General features: G+C 34.6%; 1 protein-coding gene and 1 long non-coding RNA gene across 2 annotated transcripts; both read left to right on the top strand.

The window, feature by feature from the left end:
- Positions 1-450: 450 nt before the first annotated feature.
- On the top strand, positions 451-20,729 carry LOC127833876 (U6 snRNA-associated Sm-like protein LSm5). The gene is made up of 5 exons (XM_052359368.1): positions 451-535; positions 12,213-12,308; positions 14,541-14,568; positions 16,690-16,762; positions 19,815-20,729. Exons 1-5 carry the CDS (start codon positions 496-498, stop codon positions 19,845-19,847), a joined length of 270 nt encoding a protein of 89 aa, XP_052215328.1. The 5' UTR covers positions 451-495; the 3' UTR covers positions 19,848-20,729.
- A 3,507-nt stretch (positions 20,730-24,236) lies between these two features.
- LOC127833878 (uncharacterized) lies at positions 24,237-25,807 on the top strand. The gene is made up of 3 exons (XR_008027659.1): positions 24,237-24,601; positions 24,761-24,935; positions 25,326-25,807. It is a non-coding gene; the product is annotated as an uncharacterized LOC127833878 (long non-coding RNA).
- Positions 25,808-26,477: the final 670 nt, after the last annotated feature.

The raw sequence follows: 26,477 nt of genomic DNA, 5'->3' as shown, positions 1-26,477 counted from the left end.
CCAAGTTTAGTCTTTAGATATCCCAGTGTGACCCAAATTCGACGATGTAACGGTTACATGAAGCAATATTTAGCAAATAATGAAAGAAATAACGAAATGTTTAATAGCACAAAATAATAATTTTAAACTCGGCTGTATTACTTTGAAATGATTCCAAGACAATTATCGTCCATTTAATCAATACAAATAGAACATCGTCGAATTTAGGTGTCGTCGAATTTGGGTTGCGGTAGGATATTGTTACCCCGAGATCTGTATGCTCCGGAACTTGTTCAAAGGTGTGGTTCTCAAGCTGATAGAAATAAGATGATTTTTGGTTAATGATCTGGATGTATCATTTGTTTGATTGAAGCGCATTCCAAATGTTTTGGTTCAGATGTCTAATTAGTTCAGGTATTGCTGGATGATAGCGTAGTCCCGACAAACATGAATACCGTCTTTACGAGTGACCGTTTTGACCGCGAGGGAACAAGCGTTTTATGACCCCCATAAAACATGGCGACTTTCACAAATCCGTCGCAACTTTTGCCACTAGGTAACATTAATCTGTTAAATATGTTGTCATTTCATAAAGAACTTCGCTTTATATAAAGTCACTTATTAGATCTTTACAGGAGTGGTGTAAAAATCGCATTATCAGTGCGGCGTTAAAATCATACTACATTTGTAATTGAAAAGCCGGTAATTCATCAACGTCATTCAAAATTAAATATGGAATTATATGTTTCCACTTAGTAGCCATTATGTATCAAGGTTGTTATGTTGTGGAACACATATTGCTTCATTTTGTGTGAGGCATATTTTTTGTTTGATTGTGGTCTTATGTGAGATAAACAGGAGGTCATGTTTGAAAGACCAACACATTTTTGTATATGCTATAGTCTGGTTGAGTCGTGGGTAATTTTCATAAAGTTGTTACATCACAAATATTTTATAAATATATGACCATGAATCATTATGAAAATAATAATTAACCTTTCTTCTTTAAGATTTGTTGCTTTTTTCCAAATGTTTATCGTCTTTTATCATCAAAATAATCAACTGTGTTGATAGTGTCAAACTACCATCATGAAAATAAGCTTCCGGTTAATTTGTGGGTTCTGATTGGCTGCCAGAATTTCAAGATTTGCATACTATAAATAGCCTCAAAACTGACCTTGCAGGACAGGTTAATTTCTTGTGAAAAAATGTAAACAGACGATGTAGCATGGTAAATACTTCTAAATAAACGATTTTGTGTTACTTTGAAACACTATATGAACAATACATAAATGAGGAAATATTTCATACCGACCTATCAAGTTATGATGAATTACACTATTTACTTATTTTTTGACGCATTTTTGATCGGAAAAAATGGTGACCGTGTCAAAACAATTTTTCGTAACGAACTGCATCATGTGCGAACATTCTATCGCGAGATTTCAGGCGATTTCTATACCCACGAATCAAACAGAACCCACGCCTCAACCAGTAACAACCATAAAGTACTGGTAAACAGTAGCAAGTCTTTATGAAAACATACACATTTTGGAAGTAAACAAATACCAAAACCAGGGCTCGACATTAAGGGTAGTCCAACTGTCTGGGACAACCAAATTATTAGTCCGGACAAGTAAATAAAGAATTTGCTAGTCAGTGCAGTGATTTTTTTAGCCCAAAATAACCGCCGATTTTCGGCTGCTTCCCAATTGCAAAATTCCACATTTTTTCCCAAAAATTTGCCAAAAATTTCCCCAAAACAAGCCCAATTCCCCCCTCCCCCCATTTTTATTTTTTTTTAAGAAAGAAGTCTCTTTTGACTTTAATAATTATGATTTAAGGGCTCCCGCTGCCATTCACAATTGTCGCCAAATGCGAAAGTTTTAGAAGAGTGGCTATTAAATCTGTCAATTTGCAAACAAAATAGTGACGAAAACACATTTTCTTTTATTTTTTTGCATAACAAATGGCATAAGTGACTTGACTGGAAACAATTTCCCGCATGTGCGAATCTCAAACATGTAAATTCGGCAAAATATTCTGAAAATCTAGCCAGTCTACCCATAGCTTCTCCCCTTCGTGGAGTCTACCTTGCAGGAATGAGCGTTCTCAAATCATAACGCAGTATTTGCCACGCATGAAAAGCGTGCATGTTTTGCACAGGTGTTAAAATTAGAATTGTCGTCATATTGGAAGCATTTTACAAAGCTAATAGGTTTGTTTGTTCTGATGTTACGTATATGCAGGCTGTCAAGCGGTCATACTTTTTCCTACTTTTTCATCAGGATCCTACTTTTTCCTTTTTTTTTACCAAATCTTCCTACTTTTCCTTCTTTTTATGCACCAAGTAGGGTGGCATATAGCAGTTGAACTGTCCGTCAGTCAGTATGTCAGTCTGTCCGTCCGAAAAAAACTTTAACATTGGCCATAACTTTTTCTATATTCAAGATAGCAACTTGATATTTGGCATGCATGTGCATCTCATGAAGCTGCACATTTTGAGTGGTGGAAGTTCAAGGTCAAGGTCATCCTTCAAGGTCAAAGGTCCCCAAAAAAAAAAAAATTCAAAGTGGCGTTCTCATGAAGCTGCACATTTTGAGTGGTGGAAGTTCAGGGTCAAGGTCATCCTTCAAGGTCACAGGTCAAAAAAATAAAAATCAAAGCAGCGTATTAGGGAGCATTGTTTTTCTAAGGAACACATCTCTTGTTCATTTTCAATGGAGAAAAAAATAATAATAAGAGTTTATTTAGTAAGCTTGCAGGATAAATGAATCTATGGCATGACTGTATCCCTGTTAAGGTGCATTCATCTAGATGAGACCTGACAACCCATGCTGACTGTCTGCTAGCACCTTTTCAGAAAGCATAGATATTTATTTCTTATGTAACTTTTGAAATTACACTGTAACTCCAATATAACGCGGATGACGGGGTCCAAGTCACGCAACAGCGTTATAAACGGACAGCGTTATAAGTTTTGAGCTTATTTATTTACAGGGGCTATAAAAACAGGTAAAGTATAGCCTATAATATAGGTCCTGTGTATTGTCATGCTGTGTTGTCATCTGCAAATACATGCATATAAACCAAATCGAACGATAACAGTATACATACCGCTTTTCTAATGTGCACATTTATCCGATAATCAAATATAATTACAACATCACTTACGAAAAAATAATGTTAAACATTTATGACAAGAAATATGTTTACGAATTTCGCAAACAAATTCACATGCCTACGCCATTTTTCAGAAAAATTAGTACAGTGCATTATGGGAAACAGCTTTCATTGGACAAGCGAATTTAAATTTAGATTGAATGCAATACGATACATGTACAAAGAAATATTTTATTGCGTCATACGCAGCATGTAAAAAACGTGCTTTCCGTAGACTTTCTGATAACGGGCACAAATTTAAGTGCATCTCTGTTACCTATTACACTGCGTTAGCATGTAAATAAAACGCAGGATTTTTTCATTTCTTTTTCATGTACGTACTGAAACATTAAACACACACACAGATATTTTTATTTATCAAGCACGTGTAGCATATAATAAACAATAACACACACAAGCATAGTTTATACAATGAAATACAATACGCGATAAATACAAAACATAAACAGGTAATCGTTTTAAATAACTTTAATTTGATAATAATTCCGCTTGCACTTGCCTTATTGAAATTAGCGCACTGAACCGCTCTGATAGGGAATACATGTAGTAAACACAGTCTCGCGAGTTTTCACACCTTTATTGACATTACACAACAGATTAACACCAATTAGCTGTCGAGTGTCGTTTAACCTCTAATCGAATAAAGTCAGTTAAACGGACGGATAAAGCAATCAAGCTGTGATCGCCGGCTCCTTTGAATTTTCTGAGAGTTGCATAACATGGATTTGATTATACTATAATAATTACATTGGAGTTACAGTGTATTGACAAAAGTTTTTTTTTAAAGTAACAATAGTGCCTTGTTTACTTCCTTAGCATTTGTACACTGCAGACTTCACTCCTTACACAGTTCCCAGTGATGCAAGAGCTGAGGGAACCCATTGTTTATTCCAGCAGGCTTTTTCCACTCCATTTTGGGAATACGCCACACTGAAATTTTGGGAATTTCGCGTCGTGAAAACACCCATTTTGGGAAAAAAAATATTCGCAAAATTGGCTCAATTGGGAAAAATTATCGCATGTAAATAGTGTTTCTTATATTTCAAAGAAGCCGTTATATGGTAAATAACGACTATTTTGATAACTTATTATTAAAATTTTTCAAAGTATTATGAACATGTGAGATAAGTGCTGGTTTTTTAATCTGAATTTGGGGAAAAGGCCTGGCCTTTTTTAAGGTGAAAAAAATCGTGCGAAGCGCCGGATTTTGAGGAAAATAAGGAAAGTCTTAAATAATCATTAACATATTTTACAGTTTTTAAAACAAATTCAAGGCAACAGATAATTTAATTATGCAACACTTTCTATTTTCTACACTGGATCAGGTTAACTTATATATTTTAAGGTTAAAAAAAAAAAAAAAATATTTTTTTTTTGGAATTGGGAATTTTTTTTTAATTGGGAAAAAATAACCAGATTTGCATTGGGAATGGGGCCGAATTTCGGACCCGTGGCATAGGGCAAAAAGCCTGTCCAGTTTTATTTTGTTTCACTTGACAACAATTTGACCAAACCTTAATTTAATAATGCATGTTTACTTGATATTGCCGTTTGGAATGTAGAGATATAGAGATACATGCATTGCATGAGTGGTTATGTAATATGGAATTGATAACACAAGTTATTTGAAAAAGATAAAACTGATGCTTTGCAGACTTTTTTATCATTTACAAATATAATGTAATAAATTCCGTATTACATGACAACAGATATGATGTCCTATTGATATCATAGGAACATCATGTTTAGTTATTAAAGATAAATGCACAGAGCCTTAATGCCCTGATACATTTTCTGATGATGCCATAGCTAGTGAGGTAACTTCAAGGTGTTACAGCGTAGTATTAAAAATATTAAACCGCATCATAACACTCCCGCGACGCCATCATTGATGTAAAAACCATTATTTGAAACTGGAATAAACAATGTAGTGCAACTGTTTCATTGACCAATCAATGACGTCATAAAAGATGTCAGGTGATAAGGTTATAAGGTCCTATCTCCAGTTGCATAATCTGCTCTGCAATGACCAGTCATTTTGAATGTAACTTAAGTCATTATAACTGCACCCTATTGTCAATTTAAAGGTTTCTAAATGTAGCTGTAGCAGAGCATTGACACTGCTTCATATACTAGTATTAATCTTGTACAACAAGTTGGTGTATCACTAAATAAATTTGGTCTTCTGCTTAAGGATATAACATGCACAATATGTTACCATTTTTATATTGAAACAACAGGGTTTTTTTTCCTTCTTTGTGACCCGCCGAAAATTGGCCCTTTCCCCTCCGATTTTTTGTTCCCCGCAGCTGGTAAACTTTCCCCTACATTTCATTTTCCCCTCCAAAAAAAAAAAAATTTTTTTTTTTTTTTTAAACCTTTAAATATATAAGTTAACCTGATCCAGTGTAGAAAATAGAAAAATATTGCATAATTAAATTTTCTGTTTCCTTGAATTTGTTTTAAAAACAGTAAAATATGCTTAATTGATTATTTAAGACTTCCCTTATTTTCCCCCAAAATCCGGCGTTTCGTGTGATTTTTCCCCCCAAAAATCCAACGTTTCGCGCGTTTTTTTCCCCTCAAAAAGGCCAGGCCCTTTCCCAAAAATCAGATAAAATAAACCTCTACACAGAAGACCTCTAACCTCTTATTTGATGATATACCAAATTGAACAGCATCTAATTATACTTCTTTAACAGGGTAGTTTTGCTTGAAGCTTAATTATCATTGATACAGTTACACTATAAGTGCTAAAATGCCTAGTGGGAAAACAAAGTTTAACCCTTCATGGATGGAGAAGTTAGACAACAGTGGAAATACACTTGGATCGTGGTGCAAGAGAGATACTGGCAATGAGTTTGCAGGATATTGTACTGTCTGCATGAAGTCAATCTCGTGTAGTAATCATAGGCGGATCCCCCATAAATCGTCATTTTAAAGTAAAATCAATTCATTTGATGTTTCACACTTAACTAGATCTAAATCACCTATTTAAACTTGTCAAAGCCTACAGATGGTGGAGCTTCTAGGGGGCTTCGCCCCCCTGGACCCCCAAAACTATAAACTATGCACTTTTTTGGCATTATAAGAAGGTATTTTAATGAAAGTATATAAGGCGTGACATGTTCCAGAAGTGGTTGTCAAAGCCTTCAAAATCATTAAAATCTTGAAGCTTCCGAGGGGCAAAGCCCCCCTGGACCCCCAAACAATAAACTATGCACTTTTTTGGTATTATAAGAAGGTACTTTGAAGAAAGTATATAAGGCGTGACATGCTCCAGAAGTGGTTGTCAAAGCCTTCAAAATCACTAAAATCGAGGAGCTTACGAGGGGCTTCGCCCCCCCCCTGGAACCCCTAGCACGGCTTTGCCTTGCACCCACCAGGGGCCCTAGCGGACCCCTGGACCCCCAGCGAATCTTTCAACCAGAAATCCTGGAACCGCCCCTGGTTATTCTGGTGCTAATCAACTGAGTCATGCAGACGGACAAAAACACCAGGAAAACATGAAATACATGCATGATAATTCACAAAAAGCGTTTGTTTGGAAGTGCTCCAAACCCAAGCAGCTCTCAGGGTGGTGGGGATAAATCTATCTGTATGCAAGTACATACGTCACACAAGGAACAGGTACAAAAGGATGAAATCCTCTGGACCCTTAAGGTAGCTTCAAGTGGGTTTCCATTCAGAACATGTGATGGCACTCCTGCTCTGTTTCACGCTATGTTTCCTGGACCTGTGTCTAAAGATTTTGTATTATGTATTCCTATTTTTGGGGGAAAAGTTCCTACTTTTTTCCTACTTTTTTTCCAAAAGTAGTTCCTAATTTTTCCTACTTTTTGAAAAAAGGTCACTTGACAGCCTGTATATGTCTGTTCCGTATCAACACTTTGTCATACTCTATAATTAATTAGAGATGGACAAGTATAGTGTCATTAGATGATCTCACAGTTTGAAAGCGACGTTACAAAATCGGTGCTGATTAAAGTAATATTATGAAGCAATTATGTTAAATTTTGTGCCGATCAACAGTTAAATGATATTAGTTTATTTTATTTGCGATTAAAATACCCCCAAACTATTGCCAGTTAACACATGTAATAAATTGTTAGAAATATAATTATATTTCAGGTGTAAAAATTAGTTTATTGTAAACAGAAATTTACTTACACTTGTTTTAGGACTTATTTGTTGGTGGCGACAGAGGGGGGTCAAAATTAGACCCATTTTTTCAAAAGTCTGTCAATATTCCACCCTCCCCTCCCAATACATTATATAAAATGTTTTTAATTTAATTTATTTGCTGTTGTAACCCTCAACAACGAATCATTTTGACGGTTATATGCATTTTATAAAATGATCAAACGTTGGGTACCTACTTTTAAAAACTGTGCATAATATGAGATCATTTGCATGCCATAATATGTATGCTACAGATTAACAGCTAGATAGTAAACAATTATCTTGACAAAATATATATTGTTGTATGTCTTTATGGTGAATATAAATAAATATGAATGACATACATTTCCCTATGTTTGAATTGTATTTGTTGGTAAAAAGCTACACACTACGGAAATGAATTGTATACACTTTGAATAATAGGATTTAAGAATGGCTACAAAATGGCTCATATTTGTTTAAAGTGGCGAAAACTAATTTTTTAATAAATGGCGAAAATGGGTGGCGAATGAATATTATAACCCAGCGAGAGCCCTGGATTTCTTTACTCTAGATCTCGATTTTATTTTATAAACATCCTACAAAATGTATACCTTTTGTTTAATTTAGTTCTTTTTGTCGATAAATAATTCCCAAATTTGCCACTTTCATTTATTTAAAATAGAATCCCAATTTGACCAGACTCCTTTTCCCAAAATGGCTAGAAAAAACCCCTGAATATGCACTTAAAAACAATATTAATTCTGTTACTTATAATCATATTTATAATGCTTAATTTTTCCCAATTTCATGGTTTATCGCGCAATTTTTCCCAATTTCACGGTTTATCACGCTAATTTTCCCAATTCAAATGGCACAGGCTGTAACAAATAAAAGCAAAAAAATCATTGAGTCAGACAGGACAAGTGGTTGTTATAGTTATAATTTAATTACTTAGAAAAAATGCCTTTAAATCCGTTATTTCTGTGGAGTTACTACAAACCTTTTTGGATTATATTTTGTTTACGTTTATACAACAAAGGGCAAGATACCGTTATCAGAGCTCCAGATAAGGATTTGTGAAATTAGTAACGGTACTGCCACTGACAGAAAGAAAAGGAGTACCGGTACACTGAAAATCAATTAGTACCTGTACTACCATATCCAAAAATACAGGTAGTACTGTACTACCAGTATTCTTGGATATTGAAGGGTGTATAACTGACTTAACAGAAACATTTGCAGCAATAAATATATTTAGCTTCTTAAACAGTTACTGTATTAGGTTTTCCATTCTGAATTATGATGCAAATACAACTACACATTAAACTAATGACTAAATACTATTTCTTCATTTGTCTTGACAAGAAAACACAAGCCAACTTTGCAACTAGTAAGCTAAGTAAATAAACCTTAATTTCACTGTCTCATCTCAAAAAAATCATTGCTTTAGCAGTTAACTGTCAAAGTTGGCATAGCAAATTTCCAATTTAACCATAAAACCTCTTCTATTTTCTCGATGACGAGCCAATCATATTTGGTTTTCCAATCTTCAACAGTTTTTGTTTGGATCCGTTTCCCATCGTGTTTTCTAACGTTTTTAGCCACCGATGCAATCAAATCGTTTAATATCGGGGCGACAATGTCTTTTTCTGAATGTCAGGATGGTTAGACGACCGTATGTAGCCATTTATGATTGTATGACAACAAAGTGTTTTTTTGAACCGCTATCGGTTTAGCCGGCCTTCCCTTGCACGCAGACATATTGTTTTTGGCGGGTTTACGAGTTACCTGAAATCACGCGACATAATAGACAATAATACCGGAACCCAGTCTACAACTTTTCTGTAATTTAAATTAACGAAAAGTGCCGTTAGGTTAGAGACCAACAAATCACGCCGCGCTGACGCGGATGTATCGGTACGGCCAGATTTTTTCGGAAATGCGTAAAAGGGATATTAAAGTCGTAATTGTACGTCAAGTTTTTAAAAATAAATGCGTAAACCTTCATGAAAAAGCCGTATTCACAGCTGTACGGCCCTTATCTGGAGCTCTGCCGGTATTCTGATAGCTACATGTGATACTACACCATACTGTTCACAAGGGAAGCAACCCTTAACATTTTTCTTTGCCAAGATAACAAAAATATTCTCCCTTGTAAAGAATATGCATTTTATGACACTGGTACACATCAATCTTACAGACAATTAACGTTGTGACGTCATCTTAATGTATAAAATGATTTTATGACATCATTACCATTTGTGGTTTGTTTTCGTTAGTACAATGTCGTCTGCTTAAAAATGTCATATCTGCATTCCTCTGGTTTTGTATGGCCCTGGTAGGGTGGCATATATCAGTTGAACTGTCCGTCAGTCTGTGCGTCTGTCCGTCCGAAAAAAACATTAACGTTGGCCATAACTTTTGCAATATTCAAGATAGCAACTTGATACTTGGCATGCATGTGTATCTCATGAAGCCGCACATTTTGAGTGGTGGAAGTTCACGGTCAAGGTCATCCTTCAAGGTCAAAGGTCAAAAAAGAAATTAAAAAAAAAAATAATTTCAAAGCGGCGCTGTAGGGGGCATTGTGTTTCTGACGAACACATCTCTTGTTGTCTTCAAAATCACAAGAAAATTCAAAAGGTATTATGGCTTTGTATAATTTTTAAAAATCAATTATCTCGAGTTTTCCTGTTCTTCTAGTCAGTTCTTTTTGTATTGAAATTGCCTACAATAATGTTAACATGTATTTTGAACGATTAAAGTCTTTATGATTTGAGCATCTTGTATTATTTTATTATTTTGCAAAGTACTGAGCAGTATAAGATATAATGGTCAGGACAAGTTGCTTTTTGGTCAGGACAAGTGAAATTTTGGTCTACTTGTCCGACTGGACAAGTGGCTTCAAAAGTTTATGTCTAGCCCTGACCAAAACACACATTTGTTATTTGTCAATCTATAGTTTCATGTGTATTATTGGACATAACAACGAAAACTGCATGTAAATCGGCATTGCTTTTACAAAATACTGGCTAGATTAAGCTACTTGTAGTAATCTGTCTCATGTACAATGGTTCTCATAACATCGGCCCTTCTGATCGGTTGCTAAGATTTGTTACAATGAGTATGTGCTTGTTCTTAAAAAAGTATCTTAATGAAAAAACGAAACTCTTCCTAATATTATGCTTAAAATATTTTTACATTTTATTCAAAAATAAGCGGCATATAAAACATTGGATAAAGCTACTATTAATCCATAAACAAACTAACAATTGTGTGTTACGTTATTTCTTTCTTTCTTTCTGTCAGTGTATGTGTCTGTCTGTCATTGTATGTGTGTGTCTGTCCCAAAACGTTAACCTTGGTCATAACTTTTGCAAAATTGATGATAGGTACTTGATATTTTGCATGCATGTGTATCTTCTGGAGCTGCACATTTTGAGTGGTGAAAGGTCAAGGTCATCCTTCAAGGTTAAAGGTCAAATATATGGCTTCAAAGCGGCGCAGTAGGGGGCATTGTGTTTCACAAACACAGTTCTTTTTTTTTTCGTTAAAGTCATGATACCATGAAGATGGCCAATACTATGAGAATAAGGGATACTTTCCAAATCAAGCAAAAAAAATTCTTATTCTGTAATTGGCCTCAGAAAAGATTCCCAAAGAAGAAAAGATGCAGCAGTGTTGTTCCAAAACTGAACTCCCTGCCAGTGAACACATCAAATCAATAAGTTACTATTGTGTTACAAAGTGTAAGATCAATTTAACTCTTTCAGTGCTGGAACCGAATTTCAGAACGTGGCGTCTCATCAGGATCCAAACTGTTTGCTATTCTGATAGTATTCTTTGAAAAATATCGAAGAAAATGCCAATTTTATAAATTCGGAAGACGACATTGTAGCAGACGACAAATTTTCCAGCATGCAAAGGGTTAAGTTTTATAACACAGCACATGCAATCAATGGACCTGTTCCTGTTTCCAGTGTATTTTTCCATTCTCCATCTTAGTTCTTGTTAAACCTGATTGTTGTTTTTACTGATATGTGGCATACAAGTTAATACTTTCGGTCACACAGGTGCGTTCAATTGACAAAGTTTGGCTTCACGAAAAAGGCTAGGGCTTATAGATTTCTCTGTCTATTGAAGTATAAGAACAAAATCACTGAAGATGCCTAATTCTAGAGACTACTCAGAGTCATTTAGGCCTGTTTCCTGTGTTAACCCTTTGCATGCTGGGAAATTTGTCGTCTGCTAAAATGTCTTCTGCTGAATTTCTAAAATTAGCATTTCTTCGATTTTTTTCAAAGAACACTATCAGAATAGCAAACAGTTTGGATCCTGATGAGACGCCACGTTCTGTGGCGTCTCATCTGGATCCAAACTGTTTGCAAAGGCCTTCAAAATCCGGTTCCCGCACTGTAAGTGTTAAACACCTAGTACACTACATCTTGGTTACATGTCACATGCAAAGATCGACATTTAAGTAGCTTTAAGGGGTTTCCACAGTTTTAATTAAAACTTGTGAAGTTTGTCATGTAATGCTTTCGATTGATATATGTAAATGTCAGAACTAAAGAGCTCCTGTATTTTACAAGAAAACAATATTGTATAGGAAAAAAAGAAAATTAGTTCTGGGCTGAAATGAGTGACTTTTAGATTGAAAGCTACCTTCTTAATCAGTGAGCTGTCAGAGCTGTTACATCACTAAATGATAAAAGCAATTATTATTTGAAACAAAATATTTATAAAAAATGTATTAATTCACGCTTGTAACATTTTATTATTTTTATCTATTCTTATGATGATTTCTCATAAACTAAGGTCTATTTTCAATAGGACTTTAATATACTTGATATATATTATAATCAATTTGTGTTTTTATATTTTAGAGTTAGTGGACAAATGTATTGGATCAAGGATACATATAATTATGAAGAACGACAAGGAGCTGGTAGGAATACTGCTGGGTTTTGATGACTATGTCAGTATCCTTTGTGGCCAAATTGTGGGTGAAACAAATGAGTACCAATACTCTGTAATAGTTTGGTAGTCATAATTAAATTAATATCTGGAATATAGTGTTAAGATTTTAAAACTAACTGTTGTGAAATGTTTTATTTTTTATACCCCCACAAAAGAAGTTTAGGGGGGTATATAGGAGTGAACTTGTCTGTCTGTCGGTCTGTATTAAGTGTCTGCTCTCTAATTCAAGTAGTTTTCATCCGATCTTCACCAAACTTGGTCAGAAGTTGTATCTAGATGATGTCTAGGTCAAGTTCAAATATGGGTCATGCCGGGTCACAAACTAGGTCACGGGGTCACTTAGTGCATTTAAAACATTAAGCATGTTGTCCGCTCTCTAATTATCATCGGCCATAGGCGGAGGGATATTGTTTTGACGTTGTTCATCCGTCCGTCCGTCTTTCCGTCTGTCTGTCCGGAGCCATATCTTGGAAGTGCTTTGGCCGATTTCATTGAAACTTGGTATGAGTATATATATGGATAAGATGATGATGCACGCCAAATGGCATTGTACACCATCTGTTTATATCGGAGTTATATGGCCCTTTGTATCTTGAAAAATTGCTTTTTTGAGTGTCAAATATAACACTTTTGTGTCCAGAAGCATATTGGCGGGGGATATCAATTTAACGAATTTGCTTGTTCAAGTAGTTTTCATCCAATCTTCACCAAACTTGGTCAGAAGTAGTATCTAGATAATGTATAGGTCAAGTTTGAATATGGGTCATGCCGGGTCAAAAACTAGGTCACGGGGTCACTTAGTGCGTTTTAAACCTCACCATGTTGTCCGCTCTCTAATTCAAGTAGTTTTCATCCAATCTTTACCAAACTTGGTCACAAGTTTTATCTACATGATCTCTAGGCCATGTTTGAACATAAGCTGTCTGGCCAAAAACTAGGTCACGGGGTCATTTAGTGCATTTTTTAACATTCATTTTGGTGTCTGCTCTCTAATTCAAGTAGTTTACATCAGATCTTCACCATGCTTGGTCAGAAGTTGTATCTAGATGATGTGTAGGTCAAGTTTGAACATGGGCCATGCTGGGTCATAAACTAGGTCACGGGGTCACTTGGTGCGTTTTAAACAATTAGCATGGTGTCCGCTGTTTTTTGTGAAGACAACATGCAAAATATTCTGTGTCAATGCGGCATGTGGGGGTATTTGTCACGTCTGTGACAAAGCTCGTGTTATTTTTAGGTAAAAAATATAAAATAAAGAAAATGTAAGAACCCATTGTACTGGTATACTGGTATGCTGAATGATATTTAATATAGTGTCAGCACCCATCAATGTTTTGACTTTGTAGTCAGCTAACACGAATCACAAAGCTTTTCAGTTCTTTAAAGTATTCCAGTGTTTTTATGCTCCCCGAAATAAATTTTTGGCGGAGCATATAGTTGCCAGTTTGTCCTTACTTCCTTACTTCCTTCTTTCACACTTTTGGTACCGTTTCTTATAGCACCTTAAATACTTTACCATTCTCTTTCATATTTGGCAGGTACCTTGCATGGACCTCTACCTTTTGATGAGGTTTGAGGTCACTTGGTTCAAGGTCAAGGTCATCGAGGCTAATAATAGATTTTCCGTCACGCTTTTGTTACAGTTTCTAATAGCACCTTTAATACTTTACCGATCTCTTCCATATTTGCAATGTAGGTACTTTGCATGGACCTCTACCTTTTGTTGAGATTTGAGGTCACTGGGGTCAAGGTCACCGAGGCTAATAATAGATTTTCTGTCATGCTTTTGTTACAGTTTCTCATAGCGCCTTCAATATTTGATCGATCTCTTATATATTTGGGATGTAGGTACCTTGCATGGACGTCTACCTTTTTGAGGTCACTGGGGTCAAGGTCACTGAGGCTAATAATAGATTTTCTTTAGGTCACACTTTTTTCCACACAAACCATATATCGACAAAGCATCATTGGGGAGCATCCATCAGTTTTACTGATATCCTTGTTTTTCACCATTTTGGGAATGAGTCTGGGTCCCTTGGATTGGGAAAAAAAGACATTGTTTTCGCTAAAATTGGGAAATTAGTGTTGTTGTTGATTTGCTAACAAATGCTTCAAAATTGACAAGTAAAGTGTTTTCAGTAGTATATTTACTAAGGTTATACTGAAAGAGCTGGATGGGAGATGTACTAAATGTTGAGATCTATTTAAGAATATATATCCTTTACTCCTAGCAGACATGGTATTAGAAGATGTAATTGAGTTGTAAGTATTCTTCATGAATTATTGAGCATTTCCACACACTAAGTATCTAGTAAGTACATGTATATACAATATGTGCACTTGAAGCTGTAACAACATATTGGTTAGAGTGATCTAAGCTTACTGAACAGTGTATGTCTTTTACTTTTGGTAATTATGTCTTAAAAGTGTATTCAACTTCCTAAAGAATAAGGATTTCATGTATAAAAAAATATGTGATTCTTATTTTGCCTTGTATGTTATCAATAATGTTGACCAGTATATATTTAGTATATTTATGTTTGAACATTTACATACCTCTTTCATAATGCCAGATTTTAGTACCTACAAAAAACTGGCTTCTGTTGTTTTTAACTTAAATACTCACAAGCACACATATTTTTATCCACCGCCATAGGCGGAGGAATATTGTTTCGGCGTTGTCCGTCCTTCCGTCCGTCCTTCGTCCGTCTGTCTTTCCGTCCGTCTGGAGCCATATCTTGGAAGTGCTTTTGCGGATTTCATTTAAACTTGGTATGAGTATAGATATGGATAAGGGGATGATGCACGCCAAATGGCATTGTACACCATCTGTTAATAACGGAGTTATTGCCCTTTTTATCTTGAAAAAATGCTTTTTTTGTGTGTCTGGAGCCATATCTTGGAAGTGCTTTGGCCGATTTCATTGAAACTTGGTATGAGTATAGATATGAGTAAGAGGATGATTCACCCCAAATGGCATTGTACGCCATCTGTTTATATCGGAGTTATATGGCCCTTTGTATCTTGAAAAATTGCTATTTTGAGTGTCAAATATAACACTTTTGTGTCCAGAAGCATATTGGCGGGGGATATCAATTCAACAAATTTGCTTGTTTATCATCAATTGTCAGTTTATTTTATTTTATTACATAACTTTTATTAGCTCACTTGGTCAGCTATTGTGATCATCCTAAGTGTGACATTGTGTGGTGTACAATGTTTTTTGTCAACTTTTTAGCTAGATTCTCTTAATGAAAAATGTTCAGATGCTTATTTGTACAACCTCTATGTCACTGTCCAATCATGTTTGTCATTAAACTATGTCACTAGATCATATCTTTTTAAAAACCTTGTCACCACTCTTTATGCCAAATTTATAACTCAATCTTGATGCACAAGATCAGAATATTTGTATTGAAAATATCTTTTCCAAATTTGAGTCTGGGTCATTATCGTCCGAAAACTAGGTTACCAGGTATAACTTGGAAAAACCTTTTTACCATTCTAGAAGTCACATTTGTGACTCAATCTTTAAGAAATTTGATAAGGATTAGGCAAGATTTCAATCTGGGTAAGGTTTGTCCAAAAACTAAATCACCACTTTTTACTACCCTAGAAGCTTCATTAAGAAATCAATCTTGAGTTCACTTGTTTATCTTGACGATATTTAGGCCCAGTTTTTATCTTGGTCATGTGTGTCCAAAAAATAAGTAACGAGGTCATATCTTGAAAAAGCTTGTTACCACTCTAGAAGCCACATTTATCACTCAACCTCGATGAAACTTGGTCCGATTGTTTATCTGTGTCTTGTTCTGTGAAAATTGGGCAAAATGCATGTGCGTAAATTGTTGTCCCAGATTAGCATGTGCAGTCCGCACAGGCTAATCAGGGACGACACTTTCCGCTTAAATGGTATTTTTCGTTTAAAGGAAGTCCCTTTTTACCAAATATATAGTTTAAGCAGAAAGTGTTGTCCCTGATTAGCCTGTGCAGACTGCACAGGCTAATCTGGGACAACTCTTTACGCGCATGCTTTATGTCCAGTTTTCTCAGAACAAGACACATCTTTACAGTAGCTATGCCAAGATTGAATCTGGACAGGTGTTTACAAAAATAATTTCACTGGGTCAAATCATAGAAAACCAATACTACCATTTTAGAAGCCTGTATGACTCAATCTTGATCAAACTTTGTTAGAAGTTTTTCTTTACTATCAAGGCCATGTTTGAATCAAGTGTGGTAAAAAATGATGTCATATGACAAGTCTTTGACCATTGGTGCACTTTGAACTTTTCCTCAGGGCAATCGTGCTCTTGTTTCATAAATAAATGCCCTAGCAGGTTTTCAGTTACATAATCACTTGTTAGATACTTTTATTTAAAGTGAAAGCACTCCAGAGGGAAGGCGAGTCACCAAGCTGGATCAAATCCTACTAAATGGGAACAACATTACCATGGTTAGTATAGCAATTGTATATCATGTGTTTTATGTGCAAATGATTTAATATGATTAAATGATTATTAAATTTAAAAAGAAGTCCCTGTTCAGTGTGCAGAATTTTGACTTATAATTTTGGGATCAACTATTTTGCCCGTTGTGCCTTATGAGTTGTCAGATTTGTCTTTGGTACATTTTTCTTACAAGTAACATCTCCTCCTCAAGCTGATTGTGCTGATTTCAGGAAACTTTGCAGATGATTTTTGGGTGATTCTTGCAAAGTTGTGGTCTGCTTCATATAAAGAACTAAAAAAATATTTTAAAAATAGGAACTCAAAAAATATTCTCTGGCATTGCAAGTGTCAGTGATTAAATTATCATTAGTATGAGTATTATTTTATAAAATTCCTCCACTAAAAGTGTTCAAATTCACCCCTGGGAATAATAATTGTAAAAATATCTGAAACCAAAAGGGTTAGTATTTGAATTTTTTGTGTGTGACATTGTATTTAGATGCTTACTCAATTTTGTTTAACCCTTTGCATGCTGGGAAATTTGTCTTCTGCTAAAATGTCGTCTGCTGAATTTCTAAAATTAGCATTTTCTTCGATTTTTTTCAAAGAATACTATCAGAATAGCAAACAGTTTGGATCCTGATGAGACGCCACGTTCTGTGGCGTCTCATCTGGATCCAAACTGTTTGCAAAGGCCTTCAAAATTCGGTTCCCGCACTGAAAGGGTTAATAATCCCTCTTGGGTCAAAGCTGGCTACACCCAAGGGGGCAACTATTTATATAGACTTATATATCAAATAACTTCTGAAATGTATGACATTGCATGATTCTAGGGATAAGTGTGAAGCTTGTAACTTAGTATATCGGTCCTCTCCTAAGTTTGTTCAAATGCTCCAGGGGTCAATAATGGCGTTGCTCCTTAACATTGATGAGCAATTTAGGGACATCTTGGCCCTTATGTTTTATTTTCCATATATCTGTATCAACCAAGAAATTGAAATAAAACTTCAGGGTGTTTATAGAAAGTCAAGGTCATGAACAATTACCAACACCTAAACCTAAAATTGTAACCAGCTTTTTAGATGGATTATTACCCCTTAAACTTGGTGATCAGTTTAATATTTGTGCAAGATGATATTTTGCTTCAGGTTTGCATGTAGCAGGTACATGTCTCTGTAACTTCGAACGATATTCAATTAAAACTCCACACGTTTTCAGGATCATTATGTGGGGTCACTGACCAAGTCCCATAACTTCCTCTTTCAATTAGCAGCATTATGACCTTTTTTGTACTTCAGGCAAACATTTGCGTGCAACAACTCTATGTGTCTACATGTATGCCTACTACATGTGAACTCATGGCCATTAATAAATATAGTTAGTCACTGACTAAGACCTATAACTTTGAAACGACTTTTTTTGTAGAATTATGCCCCCTTTAAAACTTACAAATGTTATTTTTGGGATCGTCATCTGAGGTCAATTTCCTAGGCTCATAACTCTGAATTTATAAGAATTATGACCCTTCTTATGTCCCCCACTATAGTAGTGGGGGACATATTGTTTTTGCCCTGTCTGTTGGTCTGTTGGTTGGTTGGTTGGTTGGTTGGTTGGTTGGTTGGTTTGCGCCAACTTTAACATTTGCAATAACTTTTGCAATATTGAAGATAGCAACTTGATATTTGGCATGCATATGTATCTCATGGAGCTGCACATTTTGAGTGGTGAAAGGTCAAGGTCATCCTTCAAGGTCAAAGGTCAAATATATGGGTCAAAATCGCTCATTTAATGTACACTTTTGCAGAATTTCAATATTCAAGATAGCAACTTGATATTTGGCATGCATGTGTATCTCATGGAGCTGCACATTTTGAGTGGTGAAAGATCAAGGTCCAGGTCATCATTCAAGGTCAGATGTCAAATATATGTGGCCAAAATCGCTCATTTTATGAGTACTTTTGCAATATTGAAGATAGCAACTTGATATTTGGCATGCATGTGCATCTCATGGAGCTGCACATTTTGAGTGGTGAAAGGTCAAGGTCATCCTTCAAGGTCAGAGGTCAAATATATGTGGCCCAAATCGCTTATTTTATGAATACTCTTGCAATATTGAAGATAGCAACTTGAGATTTGGCATGCATGTGTATCTCATGGAGCTGCACATTTTAAGTGGTAAAAGGTCAAGGTCATCCTTCAAGGTCAAATATATGAGTCAAAATTGCTCATGTAATGTCACTTCTGCAATATTGAAGCTAGCAATTTTATATTTGAAATGCATGTGTATCTCATGGAGCTGCACATTTTGAGTGGTGAAGGGTCAAGGTCATCCTTCTAGGTCAAACATCATGTAGGGGTCAAGGTCATCCTTCGAGGTCAAACATCATAAAGGGGGACATTGTGTTTCACAAACACATCTTGTTCTACTTACAAAAATAAGAAAACACATTAATCTGTCTCTAGTTGGTTACCTAGCATGGTGTTGCATCAAGTGTCTATTGGGTCTAAGTTTAGGTAACTGCTGCTAAAAATAGAATAAAGTGTGCGCTCAGTACCTTTAGTTCTATTGGAAATATTGAGCAAAAAGTGTGTGTTAGGGTAGGTACATGTATAATGATCTAGCGAGAAATTAAACAGACAGACAAACAGAGAGACAGACAGTTTATTCAGACTTATACACAAGTACATTGTCTTCATACAAAAGTAAACATATTATTTTCTGTCACGTAACTAGCTTATATGAAGGAATACTTTTCTCATTTTCATGATATATTGGCAAATAAACAACACTTTTGTCATTCAGTTGTGTTATATTGACCAAGACAGGTTAAGCCCTCATGTTTATTACTTGCACATAGGGACTCCAAATGCCGGTAATGTTTATTACTTGCACATAGAGACTCCAAATGCCGGTACTTGTTTATAAGTCAATAAACAATCCTACATTGAAAAATTGTCTTATGAAATTAAATTTGAATGACTTCATTCTTGGTGATTTATGGTAACCACCTCTTAGTATTGTGTACAATATTTTTTTAATTGGACCATTGTTTACAGCTTGTTCCAGGAGGTGAGGGGCCAGAGACTTGAAGGTTTGCTACAGGGGGAAACAGTGGATTCTTCACCATACCGTGTATTGTATACAAAATCTGGCATCATCATTTGTTCATACTTCATCATGAAAACATTGCATTTGTTAGACACTGTTTCTGTTTTGGGGTAAATCATGTAATAAATTAACATGTCAAATTTTTTCTTCACTTTTAATTTTCTTTAATTTAAGTTAATTTGATTGACATTTATTTGGCGTATTTTACCTTAACCCTTGTAAAATTTGTTACGCAAAGAATGGAAATATATTAAGAATGGAAATAATTGTGTGTATACCTTATTATCCCCCGCCATAAGCGAGTGGAAATTGTTTTGGCGTTGTCCGTCCTTCTGTCTTTCCGTCCGTCCGTCCGGAGCCTTATCTTGGAAGTGCTTGGGCGGATTTCATTGAAACTTGGTATGAGTATATATATGGATAAGAGAATGATGCAAGCCAAATGGCATTGTACACCATCTGTTAATAACGGAGTTATGGCCCTTTGTATCTTGAAAAAATGCTTTTTGTGTGTGTCCGAAGCCATATCTTAGAAGTGCTTTGGCGGATTTCATTGAAACTTGGTATGGGTATGTATATCAATAAGAGGATGATGTACAACATCTGTTAATAGCCGAGTTATGGCTCTTTGTATCTTGAAAAAATGCTTTTTTGAGTGTCAAATATAACACTTTTGTGTCCAGAAGCATATTGGCGGGGGATATCAATTCAACGAATTTGCTTGTTTAAAATTCCTTTTGTGTATGTATTCTCATATAAAAGACATTTCTGCAGATGTAAATACTTGTGTTTAATTTTGTCTTCACTCCATTTCAACTAACATGCAGTAAAATAATTGCAATAAATCACAAAATGGAAAATTTGAATGGTGTTGCATTCTCACTTTTTAATTATATTGAAGAAACAAGTAAAACCAAAGATGTCCATGAGAGAGCTATTCTAGACAAAACTTATAAAGGTAATAGAAATACTACCAATATTGTTACTTTGAAATAAAAGCAGCAAATGGGTAAAATGGACCTTATCTTAAAAAGACTTCTTCACAGAGAATTTTATAAGTGTGTCACTAAATGCCTTTTATTGCTAGAATAACTATGTATTCAATGGAAATCATACGTGGGAATTGTAATAAAATTAAAGCTCTCAGGGCAACACACGACCCAGCAAAAATTACAGGAGGTTTAGTTTAAAGTGCAAGGTAAAACATAGTTGTTATTGCACATAATTTAATGAAACAACATTTTTTGTCGGTGACCAACCGTTTTTTGTTTGTAATCACATGGCAATTATAGAATGAAAATGATATTTTAAATCCTTGGTTTGTCAAAAAATGCCAAAGAAAGCAGTAAAACTGCATTCAATTTACTAGCCTATTTAATGGCATTATTGACCAAATTGTAAGATATGCATCCATCAAAAATAAAACTATAATAAACGAGTATCCCCTGCCAAAGGCAGAAGGATATTGAATTGGGATGGTCAGTCCGTCTAATATCCGTCTTGTCACGAAACATTGTAGGGCTATGTCTCAGAAACTAGATAGGATATCAACATGATATCAACATGAAACTCCATAGGTGAATAGATCTCAATGAGAAGTGCCATGCACAATAACCATAACCCTGTACTTTCTTTAATGAGAGTTAGTGCCCTTAGTTTTTTTCAGGGCTATATCTCAGACATCATGCAAGATTTCAACAAGAAACTTTATGAGTGTATTGATTTTAATTAGCCAAAGTACCATGCTTAAGAACCATAACCCTTGACTTTCTTAAATAAGAGTTATTGCCCATAGTTGTTTTTGTATTATTGAACTTTTTAGGGCTATATCTCGTATATGACAGAACATTTCAACATGAAACTATATGGTGTGTAAAAATCAATGGAGAAAAGTGCCATGCGTAAGAACCATTACCCTGCACTTTCTTAACTAAGACTTATTGCCCTTTGTTGTTTTAGTATAATGTTAATTATCATGGCTATATCTCATATATGCTACAAGATTTCAACGTAAAACTTCATGGGTGTATAGATATCAATGAGGAGAATTGTAATTCATACAAACAACTACCCTGCACTTAATTATTACCTATAAAAGGGGCCTTTTCACAGATTTTGAAGTTTGTCATTAAATGCTTTATATTGATAAATGTAAAAATTGGATCTCCAGTAAAAAAATCAAGAATAAACTTTAAAAAAAGAAAAAAAAGTTGGTTCGAACCAGTGACCTCTGGAGTCCTGGAGTAAAAACCAATTAGACCGCTCGGCCATCCTGACAAGTATATACTTGTATGGCGTACGTATTTTATACTTTATATAAGTGATCTTCGTAGTTTAACAAAATTAAACGACAATAACAGAACTCTCCAAATTATTCAATCGTTTCACGTTGCAATGCTTTATAATTCTCAGGTTTTTAAATCGTCAAACGATGCATATAATGGATATATTAGAGCATGGTAAATGTTAAGTTTTACTGTTTCCTCACAAATATCATAACTAAAACGAAAATTTGCGAATCTGAAACAACTTTTTTCAATTTTGTCAATTTGCCAAAGCGTGAAAAGGCCCCTTTTATTATTGCCATAAACTTAATTATTATATTTTATGTCAATGGATTGCACCGATTAATAAATACAATTTATTTGGCGGGGGATATCGATTCAATGCATTTGCTTGTTCATCTCAATTGTAAAGGTAAAAGGTGCGGTTTATAGTCTGCTTCGATATACATCTTAAGCCGACTTCACAATCAACCCCCCCGATCACTGGGATTTAAGTCGTCCGTTAACATATGGCGCACCAGCTCAAAAAAATAACCCACTTTCATACCAAAACACACTTAAACCAACATAAAACTGTGTTTTTTCTGAGTTTTTCTCAGCGGAAGTTGGTTTTTGCTATTAAAAGCGAGTTTTATGTGCACTAAACTGTGCTAAACTGAGTTTAAAGTTGGTTATTTTAAGAAGATGTGTGTTTAAGCGAGTTTTTTTCTGTAAGGAGTCAGTTTTTTGTGTGTCAAAAGTGAGCCTTTTTATTTATGAGTTGGTTTATGTGTGTTTAAGTGTGTCTTTTTGTTTTATAAGCGAGTCTTTTACAACAGAAGTTGATCCTTTTTAAACAGAAGTGGGATTAAGCGAGTTAAAATTGGTCTTTTTGTAAATAATTTGAGAGCTGAAACCAGGCTGAAAGACTCACTTTAACACACTTTTCAATAAGTTGGTCTTTTGTTTATAAATAATACTCATCAATAAAACAATAATTCTTCAAATAGGTCTTTGTTTCATGTTTATAGCCATATATAATACAAGTCAATTGTAAAGGGGCTTTTTTACAGCTTGTTTGCCATTGTCCCTATTGTAAATGTGTGTGCTCCCCATAATTTTTTAGTGAATATTGGATGAAAATGGCTCTTTCAGAACATCACAGGTTCACAGATGGACAACAAGTATCACTGCCAAAAACTATAAAAATGATAAAACTTAGTTTTATACCTGAAAATGGAAGAGTTTGTGTTTCGCTTTGATTTTTTTCTTTATATTTGTTTTTATTATAAACAATATCTTATGATTCTTTTATGTCTTAAAATTATTTTATTTTTTTAAATTTTAAAACAATCTTATATGATTGTTTATATTTGTTTAAAACAGTATTTACTTGTTAAATCTGCATATTTAAATAATTATGGTATTGGAAACATTATTTTGGAAATAATCTATTAATTTGTGTACATAAGTTATGCAAGATTTTGATATTTTCATATGATACCATTATATCCATTTTCTTAATTTGCAATAAAATAATAAGATGCCAAACATGACCTGTGTTACATAAACAGTCAACAAAATAACAAGACAATACCTAAAAACACCCCCTTTCACACCACTAACAATAAACAGATAACAATCTGTCAGGCATTCAGAGCTAAACAGGGTACTGATTATCAGGGGCAGATAAGGCTACTGATAGGGTTTGCCCAGACATAAGGCTGGAATGAGGTATAAGACTTTTGATTGGTTCAATTTTTTGCACAGGAAATTATTTGAATACAACAACTTTTGAAAAACAAGCTGGTTTCAGCAATTGAATTGAGCTAAATTAAATTAACATTAAGACTTATAATTGTTGTGTAAAATGTATTGAAATACTGTCAGCATGAAGTATTGTGTGATGAAAACAATGTGTATTTTACTACAATTTGGAAATCATGCAACAATAAGTTTGTTGGAAAAGAAGTTCAACTTTTTTTTTTGGAATACTGAAGAACAGTTTTAACAGGTTTGTATTGTCATTTCTTCATCCTTTTTTTATTTAGTTTACTGAATTAATTATGATCATTATTATATTTATGTATTGTCACTGGGAAATGTAAATTGATAAGTTAATGTATTGCAACTTAAAGGAAAAACAACACAATTTGAAGCAAAAATAGATGAACATACAAATGACAAAGTGTAAATGTTGTGTACAGTGAATTATTGTGGTTGTGTTTTATGATTATTGTCATCTTTATTGTTATTTATAGATATTTCTGGTTATTACTGAACAGATTTCTTTCCCTCATATTTTAATTTTGAAGGTTAAACTCTTGCCCTTAGAGCAAAAGGGGTAATCATACTACCTGATGTATGGACTTTTACACCAGGCTTTTATCCTGCACGAGCTGGCCAACTTGAGGGGAACAGAAGTGGGCAAACCTTGCCCTGTCCTTGAACAAGAAAGCTGGATTTGTTGAGAGGTAAAACTATACAGGTTATTGCATTTTAAAAGCGTCACAATTCTGATCAATGTGAAAAATATTTTTAGAGTTTGAAATGTGATGAAAGTTAATTACAAGCTTTGGAAAATTACCAATTGTAAATATTTTGTCAAAACTCCTTTTCTTTTTTTGTTTCAGAGTATCATTTAAGCTGAAATCCAGCATGAAACCAGGGAGGTGATGGCCACTGCACAGGCCATGTGCCGACTTTTCACTTTCCACCAGCTTGTGACTTGCACCATGAAGGGAGCAACAACTACAACTGGGTCACCAAGACCAAGCCTCCCCGCTGCTGAGAGAAATGCAATCATTGGTATTTTTTCTTCATCATAAAAGTTTGAAGTACCAGTTATCCATATAGAAATTCAATACACATTCTACAAATATTTTTCAGATCACTTACTGTTTACAGTCCCATAAATGATCATTATATTACATCATTTGTGAAAAGGGGGAGTTTTTATAATCCAAGTGACAGTTAACAATATTATTTTTTTTTATTCATGAAGACAGGGATTGAAAAACTTTGTCCGTGTCTCTAGTCACTTTCTCCAGTACAATCAGTAATAAACTCATTTGTGTTGACTTCCTTAATATGCAAATATTTAACCTCTTTTTCTGGCTAGAGTATTTTCTATTTAAGAACAGATTTTGTTGTTTTTTTGCATGTTTTTACAATGAATAGTCTATTATATTTTTTCAGATGTCATAGCCAAAACCTTTGACAAGCCTCTGGTGGATGTTGAAGAAAAGATGAGAGGTTGTTTAAGGCATCTGCGGCTGATGCACAAGTAGACTGTAGATTGAAGTCTTTGTAAATAAAATGTGCTGTTAAAATGATTATTTAACCATTGTTTTCACTTTGTTATATAGATTTGCACCTGTTTCAACAACATTAACTTATTTTTATGCTCCCGGTAGGTTCTCATATAGCAGTTGAACTGTCCGTCTGTCTGTCTATCTGTCCGAAAACTTTAGCATTGGTCATAACTTTTGCAATATTGAAGAAAGCAACTTGATATTTAGCATGCATGTGTATCTCATTGAGCTGCACATTTTGAGTGGTGCAAGGTCAAGGTCATCCTTCAAGGTCAGAGGTCAAAATCCAATGGAAGTAATAAGCAAAGAGAGATAATTTCTATACCTGCCAAATGATAAATAGAAATTTTATTTAAAAGCGGCGCAGTAGGGGACATTGTGTTTCTGACAAACACATCTCTTGTTTGTATTTATTCCATACAATCTTACTTTTTTCAGTTCTTTCTTTGTGTTCAATGTTATGTTATAACACTATTATATTTTATTATAACAATGCCATGTCTGTCAAAATAGTTTTATCATGCTGTGTATATGGATATATATGTAAAGTTTTATGTTTTGTCGTTTAAAAAAGTAATTAGAATTTAATTTATGATATTTTTGTTCTTATCATAAAAAAGTTTTTCAGTTTTCAAGTGGGTGAAAAGTGGGTTTTTACTGAGCATTTAACAGGTTTAAAAGCTAGTTTTAACTGTGTTTAATCTGTGAAAAGCACACATTTAGCTCATTTAATGCTCAAATAAAACCCCACTTTAAACTCGCTTTAGAACAGGAAAAACCGGCTTGATGTGTAGAAGCGGGTGTTAAAGCCAACATAAAGAAGGAAAACACACTAACTTTTAACCAACTTAAGTTGGTAAAACTCGGTTTTAAAGCGTGTTTTAACTGCGTTTAATCGGAGTTAAGCACACATTTAGCTCACTTAACACTCAAACAAAAACCCACTTTTAACTCGCTTAAGAACAGGAAAAAAACGACTTGATATCAAGAAGCGGGTTTAAAAGCCAACATAAAGAAGGAAAACACACTCACTTTA

This window comes from Dreissena polymorpha, chromosome 6, assembly GCF_020536995.1.
Source record: "Dreissena polymorpha isolate Duluth1 chromosome 6, UMN_Dpol_1.0, whole genome shotgun sequence".
NCBI lineage: Eukaryota > Metazoa > Mollusca > Bivalvia > Myida > Dreissenidae > Dreissena > Dreissena polymorpha.
Note: the sequence above shows the minus strand (reverse complement) of the source record. Positions and strands in the feature narration are given on the sequence as shown.